General features: G+C 41.4%; 1 protein-coding gene across 8 annotated transcripts in view; it reads left to right on the forward strand.

The window, feature by feature from the left end:
* ARVCF (ARVCF delta catenin family member) overlaps nt 1–23,258 on the forward strand; it is a 246,679-nt gene that overhangs the window by 157,956 nt on the left and 65,465 nt on the right. For all 8 annotated transcript variants that reach the window (XM_036393092.2, XM_054516766.1, XM_036393091.2 and 5 more), the window contains 3 exons: nt 1,460–1,618; nt 10,201–10,811; nt 17,514–18,013. In XM_036393092.2, coding sequence (XP_036248985.1) covers nt 1,460–1,618; nt 10,201–10,811; nt 17,514–18,013 — 1,270 coding nt within the window. The remainder of the gene's footprint in view (nt 1–1,459; nt 1,619–10,200; nt 10,812–17,513; nt 18,014–23,258) is intronic.

Here is a 23,258-nt window from a genome sequence, read left to right on the forward strand (position 1 = left end):
GAAAACTGGGCAGGGGCATCTCAGCTTGTTTAAAGAGAAATAATAGATCATGCAAGAATTAAATGTGGACCTTAATGAGACATCAGCAGCAAAATGTCATATGGCACAGCAAAAGGGGAAATGCAAAGGCTATAGCTGGGTTGAAATGCAATTTTTCTAAATGATACAAAATTTAGTTTTGTAGTTCCCTGGTGATGAAGCTGTTCACATGTGGAGAATATTTAAACCTTTATATGGTTAGGCTGAGCACCTCTATTACAACAGTTTCATCCCAAGCCTTTTTATTTTCCTGTGATGTGAAAAAATAGAGTGGATTTGTCCAGAGTTTGCTGTTGGCAAAGTGTGTTCAATTTGCAGTTTTGGGCTTTGTGTCATTCTTGGATTTTCTTGTTTTTTGTTTTTAAAATATGTGAGTAAAAATATGTGTGTGCATATATAGTCTTTAATAAAGGATGTTCTTTGAGTGTCTGTTTGACAGGATGTGCCAGCAGAAGCCCTGCTTTGGCTTTAAAGCCTGTGTAGCCAGATACTGTCAGGGCTTGTAATGAAATGAGCAGTTTGTATTTCATTTAACATGGCTGAGGATTCATAATGCTGGGCAAAAGTCTGAGTTCTCAGTGCATAAGCTGGTTCTTTATTGGCCTCTTGCTGGGAAACTTCTGAAAGACATTCATCTTCCAAAGGGAGCTTCTCTGATTTCTGGGCTGGAACACACGATTGCATAAGAAAAAGGAAGGTTCAGATGCCGGTGCTGGCGAGCAGCAGAGTGTTCTCTTTAGGCAGTATCCCTGCAAGAACCTGCCTTTGATCTCCCTGCTTTCTGTTTAGATTTTATTATGTTGTCTATCTGTTATCAATTTAAATAAGCTTGTAGCCAGTTAGACCTCAGTGAAGATGTAGGAAGGGAAGCATTTCAGTGAATTAATCTCTAGCCAGGAAGTTTTTGTTTCGTTATCGTGGCTTTGGGCAGTTTGAGAGAGGTGTCTGTTTAATTGTAGGTGTTGATGTTTTATAGCCTTCTCTAGTCTCCAGCTGAGTCTACTTTATCAAATGCAGAGAAACTTTCAGTGGTGTGTAAGATTAACTGCTCTAAAAGCCAGTGGGCCTGTTCACTGCAGAACTGAAAGAGTGTTTTTGCAGAGAAAAATTCCACTCCTCCTATGCTGGGCATTGAGAAAGCTTAAAGCAGATTTAAATTTAAGATAGTCTGTTGCCTGTTAATATGAAGTACTTGATAGATGCTTCAGATGATTTCTGTCTGCTGCACTGAGCCCAGCCATACCAGCACAGTTGCAGCAAGCTTGTCTGACAGGAGATACTCCTTTCTCTGAATCTCTGCTTGCAAATTGTTGGTTAAAATCTGGGGTTTTTTCAATCAAAGAAGCTGAAATCCGTGGAATAGTTACACCATGATGGTAGAAGTGAGAAGTTAATTTTTTTTTTACCTGCTTCTTTATAGGAACAAAGCCCCAGTAACCAGACTTCAATAGCAATGATGCAAGAGCCTCAAGAAATGGTGGAAGAGACAGTTACAGTGGAGGAAGACCCAGGCACTCCCACTTCCCACGTGTCTATTGTCACTTCTGAAGATGGAACCACAAGGAGAACTGAAACCAAGGTGAGAGGTTAACAACCACTGAGAAAAATGGCAACGTGCCATCTAATCATGGAGTAGAAATAGCAGGGAGTAGCCTGAGTGATGACAATCATGCTATTGTGATCCTCAGTGGTTTTGAGCATCGTGTTTGCCAGCAGAGCTGAGTTCAGGGCTTTTTCAGTTTCACCTCTGTGTCTAGATTGCTCCCTATCATCTGTGCTGATACTGCTCTTCATGGAGCTGTGAACTGAACAGTAGAAATGACCCAGGTTAACCAAACAAAAACACCAGAACCCCTCCTCAGGCTGCTTATTCTTGTAATATTCACTTAATTCTACTGAAGCAGTTCATGGCATTGCCCTGCAAACAAAAATTGGTGAGTTGGTAGGGCTTGGCTGAGGAAAATATATCTTAAATTAGTGACAATCTATAATAACATTATATTATGATTATGCCTTTGTCCTGTGGAACAAGAAACAGCCTATGTTTATAACACCATAGCATTTAAAACCTGCAACAATCTTGTGAATGGCATCTTACTCCTAATGCATGGGGAAAGCTGGGTGTGCTCTCAAGTGACTGTACCTCAGGTTTGGCTGGATTATGGGTGTTGCAAGTGTTGTAATTTTCCTGCTATCTTTTTGTTCTTGTGTAAGGTAATTTTACAGTCTCTGTTGGGCAGATGCTGTGTGTTCATGGCTGCCTTGCATGCTTTCAGTGACACTGAAATGTTACAGAGATTAAGGGTGATTGCTGTTTTAAAAACTTCTAAACAGGACTGATTTAAAAAAAAAGGGGGGAGAGGAGATTGTCCAACTGCTTTCTGTGTTAAAAGGAGTTGAAGAGAGGTCACTGTGTAAATCAGTGTTTATTTTCACTGGTGTTTCAGATTTGCAGTCCTCTAGGATATCTATTCAGGACATCAGATCCTCAAGTTGAAGTAAATAAATGTTGGTTTCCTGAGATCAGTAGGCCTGTACTGATATTAAACTGAGTATCTGGTTTAATAGTTGTTGCAGTTAGTTACAAGGTAAATATAACTGGCCTATTTTCTGATTGTTGCAAGGAGATTAAGGTCTTAAAATAAAAACAGATGAACAAAAAACCCCCACATTTTTATTAGCTTTTCAAATAATCTAATGTATTTAGTTTGTGACTTACACGAAAGAAATGCTATTCTCTTTCTAGTGGCAGCAACAACTGTTATTTGCAGGAAGGAAGTGATAAAATTACAGTGGGGATGGACACCTTTTTATATGTACTAATAGTAGTGCATAGTTTTAGGAGGCTGCAAGGGCATAAGATTATAGCTATGACTGTAAAAATAGAGGTGAGGCCATGCCTCACCTAGATAACAGGAGCACATGGAGTGAAGTAGTTTGTCTGGAATAGTTGTGGCACTGATAAAAGCTGTGTGTTTGTCATGGCTCAGAGGTGTGATTTTCTCCTCTGGGTTGGGGGGGACCTCCTGTTGTTCCATCTTCCCACAGGAGAGCACAGTGGCAGCTTCAAAACAGCCATTGTGGCTGCATATGGGAAAGGAAAATTGAAAAAACAGCAACCTTGGAGCTACTGTTCCATTTCAAAGAGCAAGGCTTTCTTGTGCCACTGCAGGTCATGGCAGGCACTGAAGTGTGTCCAGGATGGGGGTGGAATGTGGAGCTGTCTTACTCTCAATTTGTGTATTTTCAAATAATGCCACTGACTGCAGCTGAAGTACTACCTGGAGCTGTTTCCTAGTAATTCATTGCTACAAGGACCGACAAAAAAAATACTAAAAACCTAGTTGTTGAGAAAAATGATTCTGAAATGTCAAAACACAGCCTGGCTTAGCCCTGACTCTCAGAAGAGGTGCTGAGACTTTGCTGGGGTTGTTGCCTCTGAAATGGTTTTGTTTTGACTTCTCCTTGCTGTGATAAAAAGGCATAGATTTAACAGCTCTTAGATACTAATCTGAGGTCAGATTTTACAAGTTTTTTACATCACTTGGGTCTTCAACTTGCATTTTGTTTTGGTGGGGACTGTGAAAATGAAACCTGTGTCACTGGGGTTTAGTAGCATCAGTTAATTGCCCTGGACTTAATTGTCATTGACACAATCATTTCTAATAGGTGTCATCATGGTGCTTTCATAGCTCATGCTATTATGTGTGAGAGCCTTACAGAGAAAATTAAGTTTCCTGGTACCTCTGTGCAGTGGCAGAATTCTGACCTTGCTGCTCAGAGGAGGGTGCTGAGGAAATCTCTCTGGCATGGGAGATGCAGCCACTGCTGGCCATCCTACATGGCAGGAGTAGGAGATGTTGAGCCCAAAAACTGCAGTTTTGTGTCTCTGCCTGCTCTGCCTGATTTAAAGAAATTGAAAATACACTTAACCAATCCCCCCCAAACCAAAGCACCCCACATGAATCTGGCCTTGCATTCACTGTGCAGGTGGTACTTGTGTCCTTGTAGAGGAGTAACATTTCCTGTGCTGGGAATCCTCCCATCTCTGTCAGACTCCCCAGTGTGTGAAGCTGAGCTGGTCACACTGTGCTCAGGGCAGGTAGGTTTGTGCTCAGCCTTTCTTTTTACTCTGAGCAATAGCCCTTCATGCTCTACATTGCTCTGCTTGCTCCAGGCCCCTTTAAGGAAGGATTCAGAACCTGGTTTTGTGTCTATAACTAAGGGCTCTGCTGGACAGTGTCAGCCACAATCTCCAGCATATCCTTCTTGCAGAGAAAGTGGAGGCATAAGATACTTCCTGTGACAGAGGAAATAACACAGATCATGGTTTTTTAAGAGCCAAAGAGACCAGAGGTGTTTTTTTCAAATGTATTCTTTCTTTACTGGATAATTTATGTGGGGATTTGTCAACCTAATGCCATTTTTGGATTCTTAAAAGGAAATTATCACTTATTTTTGGTAAATTGTGTGGATTTCTAGCTTGCTGGAGAGCAATGCTTCTGAAATTCTTCCTCTTGAAATGCAGCACCGCAAAGGCTGTAAACGTGAATGCTCCTGGATGCTGCTGTTCCTTTATTCTCTGTTCCTTCCCCTGTTGTTTCAAACCCATAATTTATAGAGGTTATTCTTTTCAATAGTGTATTAAGTAAACAACCTTAATCTAGATGCATTGACAGTTTTGCTTTGCTTTTCCCTCATCTTTGAAAATGCCTGTAGCAGTGAAGCAGGAAGGAGGCGTAATAGAATTTAATATTTGACATATTTTAAATAGAGAACATCTGCCTTTTCAAAATGAGATATCTCTGGGTAATTTTCCCTACCTGTTATTCTTTTAGTGTTATACTAAGTCCCTACATAGCATTCATTGCACAAAAGATGTAGCAGATAACACTTCATTTCAACTTTATAATATCTCTGGAAGCCAAATACCCATCAAGCTAAAACAGTGAAAGTCACCTTGGGGAGAGACTTCCACTTCTTGCTGCTGGCTGGAGCACTGCCAGGTGTTAAAGGGAGCCTGTTGTAAGTGGCTCAAGAGATCTCAGTAAAGCAAATTAGATGTTTGTGTCAAAGTTCACTTTTTTTCTTTTTCCAGGCACCCCTAATTTTTATCTTTGAAATGCCAAAAGATTTGCAGTATGTAGGTCACTGTTACTCATTGAAATTGATGTTTTATCATAGCAAAGTGGGAAATCAATCTGTATACAAAGTTGTTTAATTTGTAGTCCATCCATTTTCTTGGAGCTTTCCAATAGTCAGCAGGTCCAGCTCCCAGCAGTGATTTACTGCTGTTCCCACTGCCTAACACCTGTGCTAGCAAAGTGCTTGTTACCAAAACTCCGGGTTCTGCTGGTGCCAGGTACCCCCAGAGGCAGTTCTCAGAAACTTTGCAGGAAATTCAAAGGAATTAGGCAATAGAGCCAGAATGGATTTTAGCTGAAGTTGAGGGCCCTTTCAAAATGTGAAATACTAGGCTTGAAATTGAAGGGGAGAGATTTCAGCTGTTGTTTTGGAAACCTGCAGGGTGAGTTCTTCCACAGCATTTAATAGAAAGGTAATAGCTTCAACCTGCATGGGCTGATAAATTTTTACAGTCCATAGTTCAAAAACAAGCTCACAGAAATGTCAGGATGCTCAGATCCTCCTGCATTCCTTCTCAGCTGATTCTTGGTTTATGAGAGTTTCAACAAGATTGTTATCCCTGTCAGCTTTTATAATGCAGTTAATTTATTTTAAATAAATTAAAGGCAAAACAAAACCAACCTCAGAAACAAAATGGAAGGCAGAATTACAGATAAGATGACTGCATCCAACCATGACAGCCCAGTTCTACAGAAATCTTGGTACTGTCTTTACTCCTCTGGGACTGAGCATTGTGAGGCACCTACTTGTACCATGTACACATGCATCCAGTAAATCCAGTTGTTGGATAGTTTCATGTTTTTTCTCCCATCCTCCTAGATAAATAGGATAAGGGACAGAAGAATACAGAAGCTGCTTCAAATGTTTGAATATTTCCTTTATGTTCCATTGGCAAATGTATTTCCAGAAACAGAATTGGTGAAACCATTATCCTGGGGCCTGTAAGGGAATTATTTACTAAAATAATTGTTATTTGTGGGGTGAACAATGGTAAGGTCAGTAAACCTGAAGTATACTCAGATTTTGGGGTGTGGAGAGCAGCAATGAAAGCACTGACTTGAAGTATCACAAAATTTTGGCTGCAGAGAGCGTGAACTACTAAATAAATTGGTTTTTTTTTGTCCTGTAGCTGAAATCTTGCCCTTTATAGGGAAGTAGTCTGAAGTTTTCCTCTGGTACTCCAAGATTGGGGCATTTAAACAATTGAGCATCTTTGATTTGTCATTGGGCTGAAAAACCTTTTTACACAGGTTTTCTTTAGGGATGGAAAGTAAACAGAGGAAGTCAAATTACACTCAAAGTAACTTGTAACTCTACATTTTTTATTAGAGCACATCTACAGTGAGGAACTGATGCTAAAAAATCTTTTTTTAAGGTTGGGTGCATCTGAAGGATCAGGTGTCTCTCAGATAAGGCAGTCTGTTGGGACTGGAATTTGGAATAGCTTCATTCTGTCCAGCTAATGCATCAGTATTAAGGAAACCACAAAAATGTTGGGAGAGAAGATTACTATGCTGTCAGCTGCTCAAGATTGCCTGTGTTCTTTTAGAAATATAAATGAAATATTCCCTTGAGCAGGATTTCCTGAAATAAACGTGTTTGGTTTGTTGGTTGGGTTTCTTCTTTTGCCTGGAAACTTTCATTAAATGGACCTTCATCTGTGTGCTGGCTAATTGCTGCCAAAAAGCTTCCCTTTATTGTCCTGTCAGCAGCAAAATCTGTTTATCACATGATAAATCTTCTGTCTCAATGCCTCTGCCTGACAAATGAGGCATGAGTACAAATACTCCCTCTCTCTCAAAGTATAAAATGGCTCTGTTTGATTGCCCCAGTATAACACCTTTAGCATTACTGAGTGCTTTTATACTACGAGAAATGCATACTTCAATGCTTGAGTGAAATGTTCCTTTTTATGTGTCTGACCAAGGTGGTTTTGATTGTCCTGGTACTTTGTGTTTGCTGCTGGGTGCAGCGTTCAGAAAATAGCAAGAGGTGAAGCTGTGCTCAGGCTGTAAACTTGTTTTTACATGTGCTCTGCTGCCTCACACTGAGTGTGGCTCTCTGATGAGCCACTGCCATTGAAAGCCTGTCTGTACTAGTTTGAAAGGCAGGAAAATAAGGCAAAGTAGATATAAATTGCAAACTAATCCCTTGCATTCTGTTGGCAATTTAAACTAAAAACCCAAATTTCTATAAATAATCTGTAGAGTGCCAGAGCATGGCGAAAAACTTACCAAGGGTAACTGGCAGGTCACACATTGTCTAGGAGGTGATTTTCAATGATCTGAAATTCGGCTTTGTGGGTTTTGTGTACATGTAGCAGCTGTTGGAGACAATTGTCCTGGCTGTAACATTTCTGTGATTGTCACCTCATCCTGTTTACCAATGACACGGAGCAAGTCTTTGATAAAGGTGGACCTGATCCTGCAGAACAAAGTTTATTCCTCCTTTTGTGCTGTTGCTGCAGCCAGAGGAGGTGTGTTAGGTACTTCCTATTGTCTGATCTTAACAGCTTTAGGAAAAATGACAGGTGACAAACTGAGCAAGCGTGGCAGCTCGTGTCTGAAAAGCAGTGCTTGGGCTTCGAGCTGCTGCGTGGGGCTGAAAGAAGGAGCTTTGTGAGGTTATGCAAGGGCACTTCTTGGCATTTAGAAAGCTCCTTCCTTGTTCCTTTCTGAGCACAAGTATCCATTTCTGATTCATCAAATTGCTGACATCTACCTTAATTCCTGTTATTGCCATTACTGGTTCCCAAATTCAAGAACACAAAGGCCCAGTTTTGTCATGGCTTTGCAAAACTCGCGTATTTCAGGCCTGAGAAATGTCGCTTTTTCTGCTCTTAGAAGATCACTTATGAATATGGTACTTTGAATAAAAGTATTGTTTGACTTCAGTAGGAGAACACTGAGCTGTGTTGCTTTGTGTGTATCCACTTCACAAAGAGCTACTGTAAACTGCCAGCTCTCTTTCTGTCCTCTCACTGCTGAGTTTATAAAAGCTGTGACAGTGGTCACGCTGACAACTGAGCAGAAGGGAGAAGTATTGTACACAGGTAACAAACAAAAACCCCTGTTGGATTGTATGTCATTAAATAAATCTTGAGTTTCTGGTTTCCTTTCTTCCAGTTATTAAAATGTATGCTTTGAAAAAAAGGAGAAAAGACTCAGGCATGGAAGGATAGCATCTTTCCTGATGTTTACTTGATGAGGAAATCCCTTTGTATTGATGAGGAAAATTCTTTCAGCTCTGGCTCAAATTAGATACTGAGGTCATGTTGGTACCTGGCTGTGCTGCATTCAGCATCGTGTTGCTGTTAATTACACTGCTGGTGGAGAGGCATTTGTGCCGCTTTCAGTCTTGTAGGATTTCATTACTTCATTATGTTGAAGTATCATTTGCTCACAGATGTGTGTAGGAAAAGAAATGCTGTTTGGGTGAATCTTTTTTCTGTTTGGGGTTTCTGTGTGAAAACATCTGGCTAGAGGACATGTCTGGAGCCATTTCAAGAGATGTAGTCGAATTATTTTGCTTTGCAGTAGCTTGGCTAATCTGTTGCCAATCTAAATGTTTAAATCGGAGGCCATAGGTCAAAATATTTATTTGGACTTCAGAGCCACTGAGCAATTCAGGGATACATGTTGTGGTTAACATATCCCTTGAATGTAGCATTTCATTCTGAGACTTAAATGAAGGAAAGTGTCATTTGCTGATGCTTATTTATGTTTGTAATATCTTAGAAACCCCAAATACCTTTTACCAATTTTGTGTTCTTCCCCTGGTGTGTGTAATGCTGTCAGGTAGGTTGATTCTCCCTCTCATCTTTGTGGATGTGCTGGTTTTTTGCTTGGTTGGACTGAAAATTCAGCACTTACTAGGATTAGGGTAACTTTCTATAGGTTGAAGTAATATTTTCAGGGTTGGGGCTACCAAGGATAGGCTGGCATTTGCTGGATTTTTTATTCTTCCCAAAAGAGCTTTTGCTGGTCACTCTGGACGGCAGTACAGAAGTTGATGGAACCCAGATACCAACCCAAACAAGAAGGCCCTTTGCTAGTTTGTAAATGCAGTGGCTTTTGTCCAGCACTGGCCTAAACAGATTACCAGACCTTTGCCACAAAGACAGATGGTTCTTGCAAAGTTTTAAGGACTCTTTGTTCTTACCCTTCAGCAAGGAACCCTGAATACAAGAGCCCTCTGGACATTTGCTATTTTCAGTTTTTGCGAATTCTGTTTTGAAATGAAATGTGATTTATGGAAGTAAAGATAAAGCTGTATTTGTGTGCAGATACACTCCAGTGTTTTAAACAAGCTTGTCTAGGATGTTTAGGTAGCTGCAATTGCAAAAGCAGTGTGGTGTGAGTGTTCATTATTGCAAATTTGTTAGTCACCAAAATAATGACAACAGCTTCCTGTTGGGTTTGTGTGGTGATTGGTGGATGTAAGAATATCTTAAAAGAGAAAGCTGGTGTGTTGTCCACAATCCTGAAGCCCAAAACTTCTCTGTTTGAGATCATGGTTTCCTAAATATTATTGCCAGATTTGAGCTCCATCAAATTACGCAGAGGTGCAAACTTGATCCAGATCACGCAGAAGCACATAATTCTATTTTTGTTAAACTAGAGAATGTGATGTGGTATTTATGCTGTAGCTGTGGCAGGCCAGGCTGTGGCTCCACAACATGATAAAGTTTTCTCTTAGGACTGAGGTCTCCTGAAATCATTTTAGGGTAAATGGAACTGGCATAATGACTTTGTGCTGTTTCCATGTGCTGTCACATGGCTGCAGTGCTTTTGATTTGGTAGTGAGAGCCCAGAGTGCTTTTTTCAAAGTATTTTTCCACTGTTCATTCCGAAAGCTAACAGGTGAGCTGATGGCTGTGCTGGTGTTACAGGCACAGCACAGGAGTTTGCTCTGCGGTGCTCTCTCCCCCTTCCGCTCCTCCACCTCCCCGTGTCTCACCACATTATGCAGCAAGGAGAGCATTAACACATTTATTTCCTCGCTGCTTCCTGCCAGGTCACCAAGATGGTGAAGACAGTGACCACGAGGACGGTGCGGCAGGTGCCGCTGGGGCCGGACGGGCTCCCGGCCATGGACGGCTCCTCGCCCATGGGCAGCTACACGGACTCCATCGACAGGAGGTTCCTGAAGAACGGCGAGCGCTTCATCCCCCCCCAGGCCTCGTCCACGCTGAGCCGCTCCTACAACAGCTACAACGACTCCTACCCCGAGGGCCACGAGGGCCAGTACCGCCCCTACATCGGCCACGACGGCTACGGGGACCTCTCGGACAGCTACGGCAGCTTGTCCCGGGGCGTCGGCTACCGGCCCCGCTACGCCTACGTGCCCGGGGGCACCTACCGGCCCGACGATGGCAGCTTCACCCTGCCCAGCAGGAGGGACAACTACGGGCCCGTGGCCCAGCCCCAGGTGCCCGTGGGCAGCAGCAGCGTTGACCTGAACCGCTCCCAGCCCGAGCGCTTCCAGCCAGAGCCCTACGGACTGGAGGATGACAACCGCAGCCTGGGAGTGGATGATGAGGGCTATGAACTGGATCCAGACTACTCCACTGTCAACAGGAGGACGTCTGCGGGTGTGCCAGAGAGGGGAAGGCCTCACAAAGGAAGGTAAAACTTGTTTGTTTTTCACTGTGCTGTTCTGCAGCTTTTACTTTTTTGATCATGTACATTCAAATTCTGTGATCTGGTATGTTCTGACATTACTTGACAGCCCATAAATTACTGGAAAACACACACAAAATATGGAAGGAGAGGGAGAGGTGGGGCCCAAGGACCCTTTCAGTGCTTCTGGGCTGCTTAGTTCAGGTTGAATTTAGACAGAAAGATGACCTTGTTCAAGAAGACTAAGTTATTTTTTCCCTACTTCCTAAAAAAGAGTTGTGAATGTACTGTGTTGTCCCAGAGCTGTCCCACACTAGCAAGGTGAAAAGAGAGGTTTGTGATCTGTGAGACTCCTGACAGGTCTGGTTGTGTGCACATCTGCCAAACAAAAGCTTTGAACAGCTTGTTGGGGTTGCAGATGAGCTGATCCCGGGTGGTGAAGGGATGCCAAGCTGTCCTGAGAGGTGTATGACAGCCTCAGCCCAGATCCTGTGCTAACCCCACACCCTCAGCTCTCTGACCAGTTATGCTGAACCTCACAGATCTTAGTCCCGTGCCTATAGAAGGGGAGAAAAGAGTATCTGTGTTGTGTTTAAAGTGACACGTTAAAAATTACTTCTGGTTCAGCCCAGTTTCTAAGGAATGTTCTATTTTATGCCATCTTTTCTGTATTAGTTGTTTGTGCTGTTTCACAGCTATGTGCTCTTGCATTTGGGAAAAAAAGCCAAGAACCCCCAGGCTTGGGAAAAGAGTCCTGTTACTCAGCTGAAAGTCATCTTGTACAGACCTGAAAAACTTGTAATACTTTGTTTTCTAAAGGATGTACAAATTTTACATGTGCCTGCTTGGAGTTATAGCCTCGTGATTCGTGTTTTGATATGGATTTAGTTCTCATTCTTTTCCTTTTAATTTAGAATAGTTTCCAGAGCTGTAAAGAGCCTGGATTCACCTGTCTCTGTGTATAGACAGTCTTTAGATTTAACATTTCTGACCTCAGGCTTTGCTGCATCAGCAGCAGTTGTTGGTGGGATTTGTGTTGGCCTTTTTGTTCTCTCAGAGTCCTCCTCCTTGGAGATGTTATGTCATTCATGATTTTGTGGCTCTGTTTTCCCTCCCTGTTCTGGAAGTTCATTGCAAAGCTAGAATCAAACACTTCCAAATTGTCATCTATACTTGTGAGAGTTTAAAAAAAAAAAGCCAGTGAAAAGGTGTCAAGGCATATCTCCCCTAACACCCATCAAGTCCATTGTGGCATCTTTGATTTTGCAGGCTTACCTGTTTTCCTAGCAGTGGAATCACATCCCTGTTTTGTGGGGCTGAAGGAAATACCTGCACCCAGTGGGTGCCAGAATCCTGCTCAATCTATCACACTTGCATTTGTGCTTCCCTGAACTAAGCAAGTTTACAGTTCTTGATAAAAGAAGTCAGGCCTCAACGCTTTTAAATTTTTATTAGCATTTTTCAAACTGTATGCAAAATGAATAATTAAACATATTCTTAGAACCTACCCATTTGCATTTTAAAATTCCGTGGTTTTATTAAACATCCCTTTGATTTATTGTTCCTTGCAGTTTGGATAGGACCAATTCATAATTTTTCTTCTACATTTCTTTTGCTATGAGGTTTTTTTCCATATTTAATGTGATCAAGAGGCTTTGACAAATAATTAGCCTGACTGTGGCAGCAAACTTTAGCTGTTGAGAACATAAGAAGATTGTATGAGGGCCTCTTCATAAGCAGTTACTTTTTGACATTTCAAAGAAATACTTGAACAATTCAATAAACCTGCATTTCAGATATGCTACTGATCTGCAAGAAAATAAAGACTACAAGTAGTGCTTTGTACTAGATGAGGGTAATTGCTAATTTATTATTCCTCTCTAGTTTTTTAAAATTCTTATTTCTGTGAAAATGATTAAATGAATGTGATTAATTGATGTCACTTTTGATTTCAAAGAGTTAGAATGTGTAGAGCAGGTTTAACAACATCTCTGTTGGATGCTGTTTTATGTTGCATCAACTTTCAGCTTGGGCATCCCCTGTCCTGAGCAGAATTCCTGCACTGATGACTCTCTGAGCCTTTGTCTCATGTTCTTCCCAGTAGCTGCTGCTTCATTAGGGAGTAGTTTAAAGGTAAAATAAGAGTCCTTATTGTCAGTTCCTGTTCTGAGAGGGCTTGAGTGGAGGTTTCTCATGGGAATCTGTGCTAGTGAGTCTGATTCCCTGTGTGATGAGGAGCCCAGCTGTGTCTGGAGGGGGTCCTAGGCAGGGGGATTACAAGTACAGATTGTTCTTTCCAGCTCTTGCCTGCTCCATTTGATCACAGAGATAAATACCTATTTGTGCTTTTCTTCTGTCATCGCCAGCCTCATTTTAAGCTACTTATATTTCATTTTAAACTGGGGAAAAATGTGCCAAACATCTCCAAATTCAGATAAATGCACAAAGGCAAATATTCCCCCTGTTGGCTCATCATTGCTTGTGGCTGGGCTTTCTTGTTTTCCTTCATACTGAGTCTCTCCTCATGTGAGATAGATCACTTTCTGAAGAGCACCTGGCACTTCTTATTCTTCCCCTCAGTTATGCTCTGGTTTGGTGTAAGTCAGGTTGCATAATAAATTTGGGTTAGAGAAAAGCATTTGGGGTATATAGTATTGATATAATGTTACTCAAGTTTACTTATGAAGGTATTTACACATCTTTAATTGAGTTTGTGCCATTTTTTCCTTCATTTGCTAGGGTCCCTTTATTATACTAAAGTGTTTTATTATAGTTTTTAAAAACATCTAATTTTACTGTGTGCTGGGTGTTTTATATACAGTCCTTTTCTGCAAGAGAAGCAGGAACTTCCCTACTACTATTTGAATATTTCTTAATCATTAAATTGACATAAGCACAGACAAAGAAAGAAATGGAAAGAAATGGCAAGTCATAATTCATCTTACTGATTTAAGTAACTTCTGTTCAGCTTTTCCTTGCATGGGTGGTGATTTCTTCCCAGAGTAGACCACTGCATTCTGCACTTGTATGAGCATTCATGGGACCTCTGTTTTCCCTAAGGGCTCTGGAGTGTTACTGTTCCAGACTAGACAGGATATAAATTTTTAATGTTGACTAAATCAACAACAAAACAGTTTTTTACTGTTAAATTATCTATGCCAGAAGCCAGATTTAAGATACTGAGACTGTATTTGGTGGTAACTTCATGGTCCAAATTATTATTACCAGGAAATGAGCCAGATTTTAGATTAAATACCTTTACCCCTGGGTCTTTTGCTGCTGTTGTGTATTGGCAGTGAGAGTGCTGGTAACACCATACATGTCAGTCTCCTTCTTCTTCTGCTGTTTTTTTTGGTACAGAATAAAAAGGCTTGTAATTGTAAATAAAACTTTAAGTCAGCACTTTTGGCCTACATTCACTCATTCCAAGTGTTTATGGGCAACATTAGGATGTTGTCTAGTTAGGGGCAGGATTTTATGGACATGCCTGGGCAGAACAGGGTGAGGCAAGCAATGCGGTCAGTTTGAAAAATGTTTGGTTTTTTTCTGAGTGTCTTCCTTAGTGTGAATTCAGTTTGATAATATTCTGGTTGCAGAAGGTGGTGAATGACAGAGTTTGATGGGGCAGGAGGCAACCCGAGTCAGCTCATCCATTGAGTTCTTAGGTGTCTCCAGTTAAGGGGATTTTGGTGTTTTAACCATATGGCCCATAACTCAGGCTTGTCTCAGCAGAGGATTCACTCCAGTTTTGAATCCCCCTGTGTATCCTATCCGGGAACAGAGCCTGGCAAAAGTAGAATCTCATTCTGCAAAGTCTTTACGTCTCTCAGTGTTTGGCACAAAGTTTCCTGCTGAAATCCTGAGCCTTTCTGGTCTTTTATCCAAAGCAGACACCAACTGCAAACTGTAATGAATGTAACACTTGTAGTTGTTGTTGAGGATTAAATGTTTAAATCCTTCACCTGTTTACTCAAATGTGCCTATGTTGAGGCCATAAGGAAGATGATAAATCCACAAGCTCTCTCCCAGTTTTTAACTATGCTAGAATGTGTTTTGATCAATTCCCTGGGACAGGTGATTAGTGAGACCCATGCTATCCTAAAAACTCGGCTGCCCTGCTGCAGACAGAGGGCAAGATGCTTGCAGTCAGCACCCCTGGCACAGCACCAGAGCTCTTCAGTCCTGAGAGTAGAGAGCTCTTGGTCTCCTGAGAGCAGTATCTGCTGAGGCTCTTGGTAGTCCTGTTCTGTGTCAAGTGGCTTTTCCTTCCCAGCCTAGCTGCTCCAGTGATGTGCAAGTGAAAAATCTCATTTAGCCTGCACCAATCTGACTCAGAAAGAGAATTTCTTTACTCATCCAGTGTGTAAATATGTTGATGATCAGGGTGTGTTTAATGCCCTGATAGATTCTTGCTTTTGGCTTTCTTGCTCTGCCAGTATGATCCTCCAGCCCTCTGTTAAAGGTGAGGTGATGGGGCTTGTGGCACTTCTGCCTTGCTCTGCCCGAGCAGTTGTTCTGCTCCTCTGCAGATGGATGACCTGTTTTGGTAAACTGCTTCCCCTGTTGGTTTTTTTTAACCTTCCCTAGCCTTGATCAGTGCATTTGGTCATGTGAATCTGAAGTAGTGTGATACTTGCCTTGGCTGAGCTTCCTTGTACACTCTTAGGTTCGTACAGGATCTGAGTTCCTACATAATGATTTGGGGTCTTCAAGTTCAGGTGTACAGGTGTTTTGCTTTGCTGCCAGGTACAGTCATTGAGTTATGTCACTGGTGCATTAGCAGTGGCTCTCAGCACTGTTTCATCCTCAGAGGAATGTTGGATCTGGCCTGTGAGGGCTTATTCCAGCAAGTGCAGGTTTTTGTTTTTATCCTCTTTTCTATCGATTGTTGAGAGATGCTGTCTTATTTTAAAGCAAGGTTGTCATCTTATTTAATTTTTCTTTTTAATGATAAATTCTTGACTTCAGGTATTTCCACTCATATTTAATAAGTAGTGACTGACAATTAAAATTAGTGCTGTTGGTACAAGACTTGTGTGGTACTCTTTGGTCATGACAGTGCTGCATTTGAAGTTCTAACTCTGAAGTTTTCTTTTGACAAATGTAATGAGACCAAGGAGCTTTGTGTGGCAAAGAGAAGAGGATACAACATGAGGAAGACTGGCCCATCTGTGTGGTTCTGTTTGGAAGGCTTTGTGGAAATAAAACAAACAAACTGCATCCCAAGACAGCAATTATCTTTGTGTACTTGCACGGATGAGGAGGAGAGAGAAACTTAATTGTGCAGGTGTAATTGAGGTGGTGCACAGTTATCTTGTGGGCAGCTCACAGGACTGAGATGTTCTGTATTGTGAGTTACCAAGTCAAGCAAGGAACAGCTGTGCAATTATTAAAATTAATCTTCTGCTGCTTTTGTGAAGTGAAATAGAATTTAACATGAGGATGGGTTTGAGAAATTAGAATTTGTTGCAGTTTTAATGCTGGTTATCACAAATTTGCATTTGTAAAAACAGAATTTTCAGGAGTAGCTAAGGGGTTTTGTTATTCCTTCTGCCCTGTGTGCATTCACAGACGTAAATTGTTTCAGTGTTGTTGCTTTCTGCTTGGAGTGATGGAAACAGCTTTGTTCTGTAACAGAAAACACAACTGTCCAGAGAGTGTAAATTACTGTGTAGAGCAACTGCTGAATTATACATATACAAATAACTGCATCAATAAAAGGATTTCTTCAGATCCATTCTGGGTTTTGGATACTTGCCCATTTCTATCCTTTCATTCAGTTTATGGTTTAGAACAGCAATTAAAGTAACGTAAAGTCAGGAGAGGCACTTTTAACATTAAAAGCGTTAATTGTACGAGACTAAGTTCAGTCTCCACCTCTGGTTGCTCTTCTCCCCAGAGCCCAGTTTAATTATCAGTCCCTTTGGGATGACAGCAAGTTCCGTTTTCTTCCTGACTTCTAATAGCCTATACTTCAGCATGACAGCAGAAATGGTTCAATAACATCACTCAGTGCTTTAGATGAAAGATTTTAAGAAACATTTTGTAGCAATTAGAACCACTTGCTTGACTGAGCTAACTGCAATACTGAGACAGTAGCAAACCTGTCCAGGAAAAAACTGTAAGGCAAAAGGCTGCTGCTGGTTTGAAAAAATACATCTATAAGAGGGTGGTTTATGGCAATATTGATTAAGAGTAGTGTTTAGAGTATGCTTGTCTGAGCATCAACATGGAAATGTAGTGGAACTTGTCAGACTTGCTGAAATATATCTGTGGTCCCTGCCCAGGCCTTGAATGCCCCTAATTAGAGTTTTGGTTTGTTGCAGAAGTAGCAGCATTAATGAAGATCAGTGTTTCCTACTAAATGTAATCCAGCTCTGTTGTAATTGCTTTGCTAAGTGACCAAAATGAAAGCAATCTGTTTGATGGCTTGCAGTTCCTGTCATCATTTCATTGCTAGCCAAACAAACACTGTGCTGGAGTCCCATCACTGCTGAGAGCTCAGCTATGGTTAATTTTCAAGTTACTCCAAATAAACTATTGAAAACTGTAAATATGCTGCCCAGTAATGTTTGTGATATTAAAATGTTTGCTCATGGCTGAAATGTGAAATCTGTGTGTTGACTCCGAGTTATTCAGTGTTTAAATGTGCGTTGTGTTTTTCTTTTTTCCCCCCTTTCTTTGTCCTGGGACCGTTGTTTCTCTCAGGGGCTACGATGACCCCATTGAGACGGAGATGGTTGAGGAGAGGATCCCGTACTTGCACGGGGGTTACGCGGCGCCGCTGGCGCAGCCGGAGCGCGGCAGCATGGCCAGCATCGACCGCCTGGGGAAGCGCTCGCCGTCCATCGACAGCATCCGCAAGGACCCGCGCTGGAGGGACCCCGACCTGCCCGAGGTCATCGCCATGCTCAGCCACCCCATCGACCCCGTCAAGTCCAACGCCGCCGCCTACCTGCAGCACCTGTGCTACGAGAACGACAAAATCAAAAAGGACGTGAGGCACCTCAAGGGCATCCCCATCCTGGTGGGCCTGCTGGATCATCCAAAGCCCGAGGTCCATCGTAAGGCCTGCGGGGCTCTCAGAAACATCTCCTATGGGAAGGATAATGAAAACAAAGTGGCCATAAAGAACTGTGATGGGATCCCTGCATTGATCAGGCTGTTGCGAAAAACAAACGACATGGAAGTCAGAGAGCTAATTACAGGTCAGTGTCTGTGATTTTGTTAATGAATTAGTCTTTAGAACAGTTCTTTGAGCTCTAGGAACAAGAATTCCGGGAGGTTACAGCACTGAAGGAGAATTTAGACCACTTAGAGAATTTCTGTAGCTGCACCACGTTTGTGGAGTGAGAGCCTGACACGTGCCCCTCAGGAGGGGATTGAGATCATCTCTGTGTGTGTGGTGCACTTGGGATTCCCTGGCTGCTGAGAGATGGGTGCTGCTCCTTGGGTGTGGCATGCATTACCAGGTGCTTTGGGGTACTGGAGCTGAAATGAGTTACAGCTGCTCCATTGACAGGTAATGTGCAGTGCCCTCAGCACGTTGTAGATAGGTAAGATACACTGAGTTAAATCTTTCTTTGTTAATCTCTTATAAAACAATCCTGCTGCCATGTCCCCACTCCCTCATATTTAGAGGACAGTCAGTCTGGTCAGGAACACTTCCAGCCTGGTGCCGAGGACCCTGTGGCTGTATAAAAGTTGCAGCTTCTGGGCTGGAAAACTCAGATTTTAGGGAGTGTAAGGTCTGCTTTTGCTAATCTGGACATAGATTTGTTTGTTGCTAAGGTTGGAAAAGGGAGAATTAAATTTCAGGTTACTGAATTCGTGCACAATTTGCAGGGAGTTTTCAAGCACTTACAGCTCCATTATTTAACGTGTTTTTATTTGAACTTAGTCTTGGGCATCATCCAAAAAGAGCAATAAAGTATATGCCAAGTTTCAAAGTTCAGCCATTAAGTGGGAAAGGGTGGAAAAGTATGTCAGCTCTTAAAGTAAGGAGAAAGATATTGTTCTTCAGTCTCCCATAAATCATGAGGAGTGAAATGGATTTCCCTTTCTCTTCTCAGAAGCCGCAGGGGATGTTTGGATGGAGACCAGAGCAGTTCCGATGAATTTCTGTGCCAGAACAGAATTTGTTCTGAAAGCTTTGTGAGGATGAAAATGGGTCCAGGGCTGAAACTGTTTAGCTGCCTTATCAGTGTTGGCTTGTGCAGGTAGACCCTATTGCAAACATTGATTAAGCCATTAGAGGTAAACATCATAATTCTGTAATTTCCTCAAAAATTATAGTAGCTCTCTTTAAGTTTTTACTGGTAATTATAATTCTCTGAGATGAACAGTGGCCTTGGGTGTTCCATCTGTTCTTCCACAGCCATTACAGGCTATTTAGCAAACTAGGTCTAAATATACAGTGTTGAAACTAGCAGGGATATTTTTCCAGCCTTTTTCCAGTGAGCTGGCAAGGGAGAGCTGTCTGTTTTGTCACAGAACCTCTGAGTGGCACGTGCTGGTTGTGCTTTGAGAGCTGTCTGTGCTCTGCCTCAACATGGAAGCTCTGCAGGTGGTATTTATATTCCATTTGTTGCACTCATTTAATGCAATGGTAGACTTTATTTTTTTTAATAAAGAATATCTGTTTATCTACTGTTCTAGTTTAATCAACACTCATTTCTGGAGTGCTGAGAAGCAATAAATTTATTTCCTTAGATTCAAGAAAGAAGTCAGTCTATAATTTACTCTGAAGGAATATCATTATAGTGCTAGGTGGTAATCAGTCACTTCTAAGATGGCAAAAGCAAAGTGGATGTTTTTCCTTTTCACTGTAAATGGCGATTGCTTTGAATTCCCGTTGCTTAATTAGCTTTAGAGTTCAAATGCATTTTATTTGGCAGTAGTTTTTGCCAATTAAATGTAGTATTTTTATTCCACCTTGGCTTTTGTTACTTAGAGCTCTTTATTTCCCTTACTCAAAAACACCAGGAATACTAAGGGTATTAACCTAAACAGATGTCCAGTAACAGATGATGTGCATTTAATCTCCACCTAACCAGGAATAATTTCATTCCCCTTCTAAGATGATATCACCAGATCCGGTGTGAGACATTCAAGCATCAGCACAGAAAGGAAGAATATTCCAGCAATGCCTCTGTGGCTGGTGCTGCTGTACTTGCAGTCCGTGTTCAAAGCTCTGGCTGATAATGTGGAATTGTCCATTTGTAAAATGAGCTCCAAAAGTCAGCAGAGAGAAACAAGAGTGCAGAGGGAGCATTCAGGCAGGGCTGCTGTAAAAGGACTGTGTTCTGCAGCCTCAGAAATTCAGATCACAATTCCCATGTTCTCCTGGTAGGAATCGTGACTTCCTATCTGGGTGCTTCTCCCTAGTGATAAACCAGAGCCTACCTTTGCCATGAAAGTTTTTCAGTTTGTCTGGAGTGAAATGTCTGGGGACTTCATTAGCAATGCATTAGGAAAAAGAAAAAAAAATACAACAGCATACAGCGTTTGTGTTTATTTCTTTTAACAGGCTCCAAATTCAAGTTTGGTATGACACATTGATTTTTCTACAGTTTAATCTTTCTTTAACTCAATACTGGCTGCTTTTCAAAAGCTCAGTAGTAATCACCAGCTGGTCATCCCAGCTAAGGACAAATGATAAAATAATCCTGCTTTCCAGAGAGATTCAAGTAATTTAAAGAAGTTTAAATAATTCAGTCGTCTGAATTCAAGAGCAGTTCTAGGCTTGAAGTTTTGTTTCTCTGACTGTGGAACAGTGCCTGCCTGCAGGACAGGAGGCACCTGGGTGCACACAGTAGGACACCCTGTTTGAGGCAGGGCTTTCAGGCAAGAGACCATCATTAGCATTTAATGTGAGAGTCAGTCCTTGACAGCTCCATGTCTTCTCCTTTGCTTGATCAGATGCAGCAGCCACAGCTGGGTCTGGTCACTGTGAATGCAGTGGGGAAAAGCCACACCAATGGGTTAAAAACACCCAAGAGGTGGATGCAGCATTGAGGGAGAAATCAGATGTGTGTGGCATCAGTGCTGAACAAGTGGGTCTGACTGTGATGGGAGTGTGTTCACCTGAGCACTTCCCAGGATGCACCTTTGGAGAAGTTAGACAGCTGTTCTGACCTTAAATTTTGGAAGCAGGCAGAGTGTACTGATACACCACTGCTGCTAGATTAAGCCAGTCTGTAGGGTTTTTTTCTTACAGATAGCACTGGTTTTAGCAGAATTTGAAAAATTTCCTTGAGTTAGTGCCATCACTGTTTTACCAGGTGTTCTTGACATACCTGCAAATGATGTCCCTTGAAGTCAGAGATCTGTGAAGTATGCAAAAACTGCCTTCTAAACTCAAAGATACATTCAGAAAATACCACAGATCTCACTTCTCTTTCTTTTTGAAATGTGGAGTTACAAAATGTTTCTTAGCTACTGCACTGAGGAAAGCTTGATTTAAGTGTTAGAGTGTCCATAAGTAAATCATGAGTAGAGTTGTGTTGAAATACTCCATAAAAGTCTTCCTTCATTTCTTGCTAGGCTTGTAGCTGTACTGCTGTACTCTCAGTGGATCATTTTCTTGAGAAAAATAGAGAAATGAGGATTAAACTGATAAGGAATTAAATCTGTTCTGATTGGGAAAGCTACAAAAGTTTTATCTTGAGCGATAAGGTTTTTGTGGAGGAAATGTTCCCATCAGATATGCAAGACCAAAATTCTATTACATTCTTTGAAAAGCAATCAGAAATTGGTAGCTTTAATGAATAATTTTGTTCTTTGTGAGAACGTTGGAGTAATTTTGTTGTTTAATGACATTGCACTGATTTTAAGTGGTGCAGGACGTGATTCTTCAAATTGGTTATAATTGAAAAATGATTGACCTTCAAAATGCTCTGCAGATGAAATATTTTGATCTAATGCTCGAATAGCAACTTGCAGATAAATCAGCTTCTCAGAACTCCCATCCCTGGGCACTGCTGTGTGCTGAGGTCCTGTCAGCTGCTCAGACTCCTCTTTGGAGAAGTACCTGCTCTCTTCAGCTTGTTTATCTCAGAGGAGCTTTCTCCTTCCATTTTCTGTTCCAGGGCTTCTCTGAAGAAGGTCCTTGTCACACATTAGGTCACACTGAGGTGCTCAACTTGACCACTACTGACAGGAGCCCAGCTCCAATCTTCAGGACTTTGATAGAAACAAGTCTGTCAAACAAATGTCCCCTGGACCAACACACAACGGGAATTCCTGAGGGAATCTGTTACAGAGTGCTTATTTTTCCAAGTGATAAACTATCTGGTATGAACCACAGAAAAGGAATTAAACAGCTTCTAGTTTCTTGGTGATGTTGGATTTTTTTTAAATAAAAGCTTGTAGTTATTTTTCCTGCTTTATAGGTTGAAAAATCAGGGCTGATGCTTGAAGCTAGAAGTACATAAGTACATTACTCACAGTATTTATGAATAAAATACAGATTGCTAGTCATCATGTTCATCTTCTGAGGAGCAGTACTTCATCTTTCTCTTAGTCCTAAAGCTCATGCAGTCTGTGGTTAAAAAGGCCAAGGCTTGTAGTGAAAGTGCATGGAAAATTTAGATTTGTGCTGCTGTGTTAGTGACACCTGTGCACCTTGTGCTGCTCTGTTAGTGACATGATTTCTCCTGAGTGCTGTTCATTCGAATTGATTCGAGTTTTAAAAACAGTGTTTCCAGCTTGTTGAAACATTGGTGTGTTATGCTAATAGTATCAGGGAATGATATTTAAAGATGGATGTCAAATTTGCATCCATTTTTTCCCTCCTCTTTTTTTTTGTGCTCCTAAATGCTACAGTTAGATCTGAATTTGTTCCTTTAACCTAAAGGCTGTCACTATCAGTGACTTTTCCATAGAATTTGTTTTCTCTAGTGCAGAAAGGATGCTTGGATTTAGAGCTCTTTGTTTCATAATTTTGAACAAGAAAAATGTACTGTCAGTGTGTTTATTTTCTATATCCTTTCCTGTGAAATATTTTCTCCATGAAGTCAGTGTTCAACCTGAAGTTTTTTCTCTGTCTTTGGAACCACAGGACTCCCTCACCTCTGTTTATCTTGTGCTACATTTCTTTCAAGTGCTGTGCATTTTCCCTTGCTAAATGCTGTTCAACAGAGGGATTCTTTTCTATTTCCTTATGCAGCCATCAAGGAAAATATTATAAATTTAAGTGCTTTGACCTTTTGAATAATTTGAAGTGTTTGCACTAATTTTTAAATAGTAAGGCTGTCTTTTATTCTTCTTCAGTTTATTGTTTTGAAAGATTGTGGAGATGGGAGGCAGATGAGAAATTGAAATCTTGTAAAATGCTGGGGGAGTTTTCATCAAAGAAGGTGGAGGAAAGATTCTGTGTAACTCCAGTTCCCTTTGTTTTGTAGTCACTCGCTGAGATTTACCATCAAATTGTGTTTGCCCTAAATAGTTCAT

The sequence above is a fragment of the Molothrus ater genome, chromosome 18 (assembly GCF_012460135.2).
Source record: "Molothrus ater isolate BHLD 08-10-18 breed brown headed cowbird chromosome 18, BPBGC_Mater_1.1, whole genome shotgun sequence".
Taxonomy (NCBI): domain Eukaryota; kingdom Metazoa; phylum Chordata; class Aves; order Passeriformes; family Icteridae; genus Molothrus; species Molothrus ater.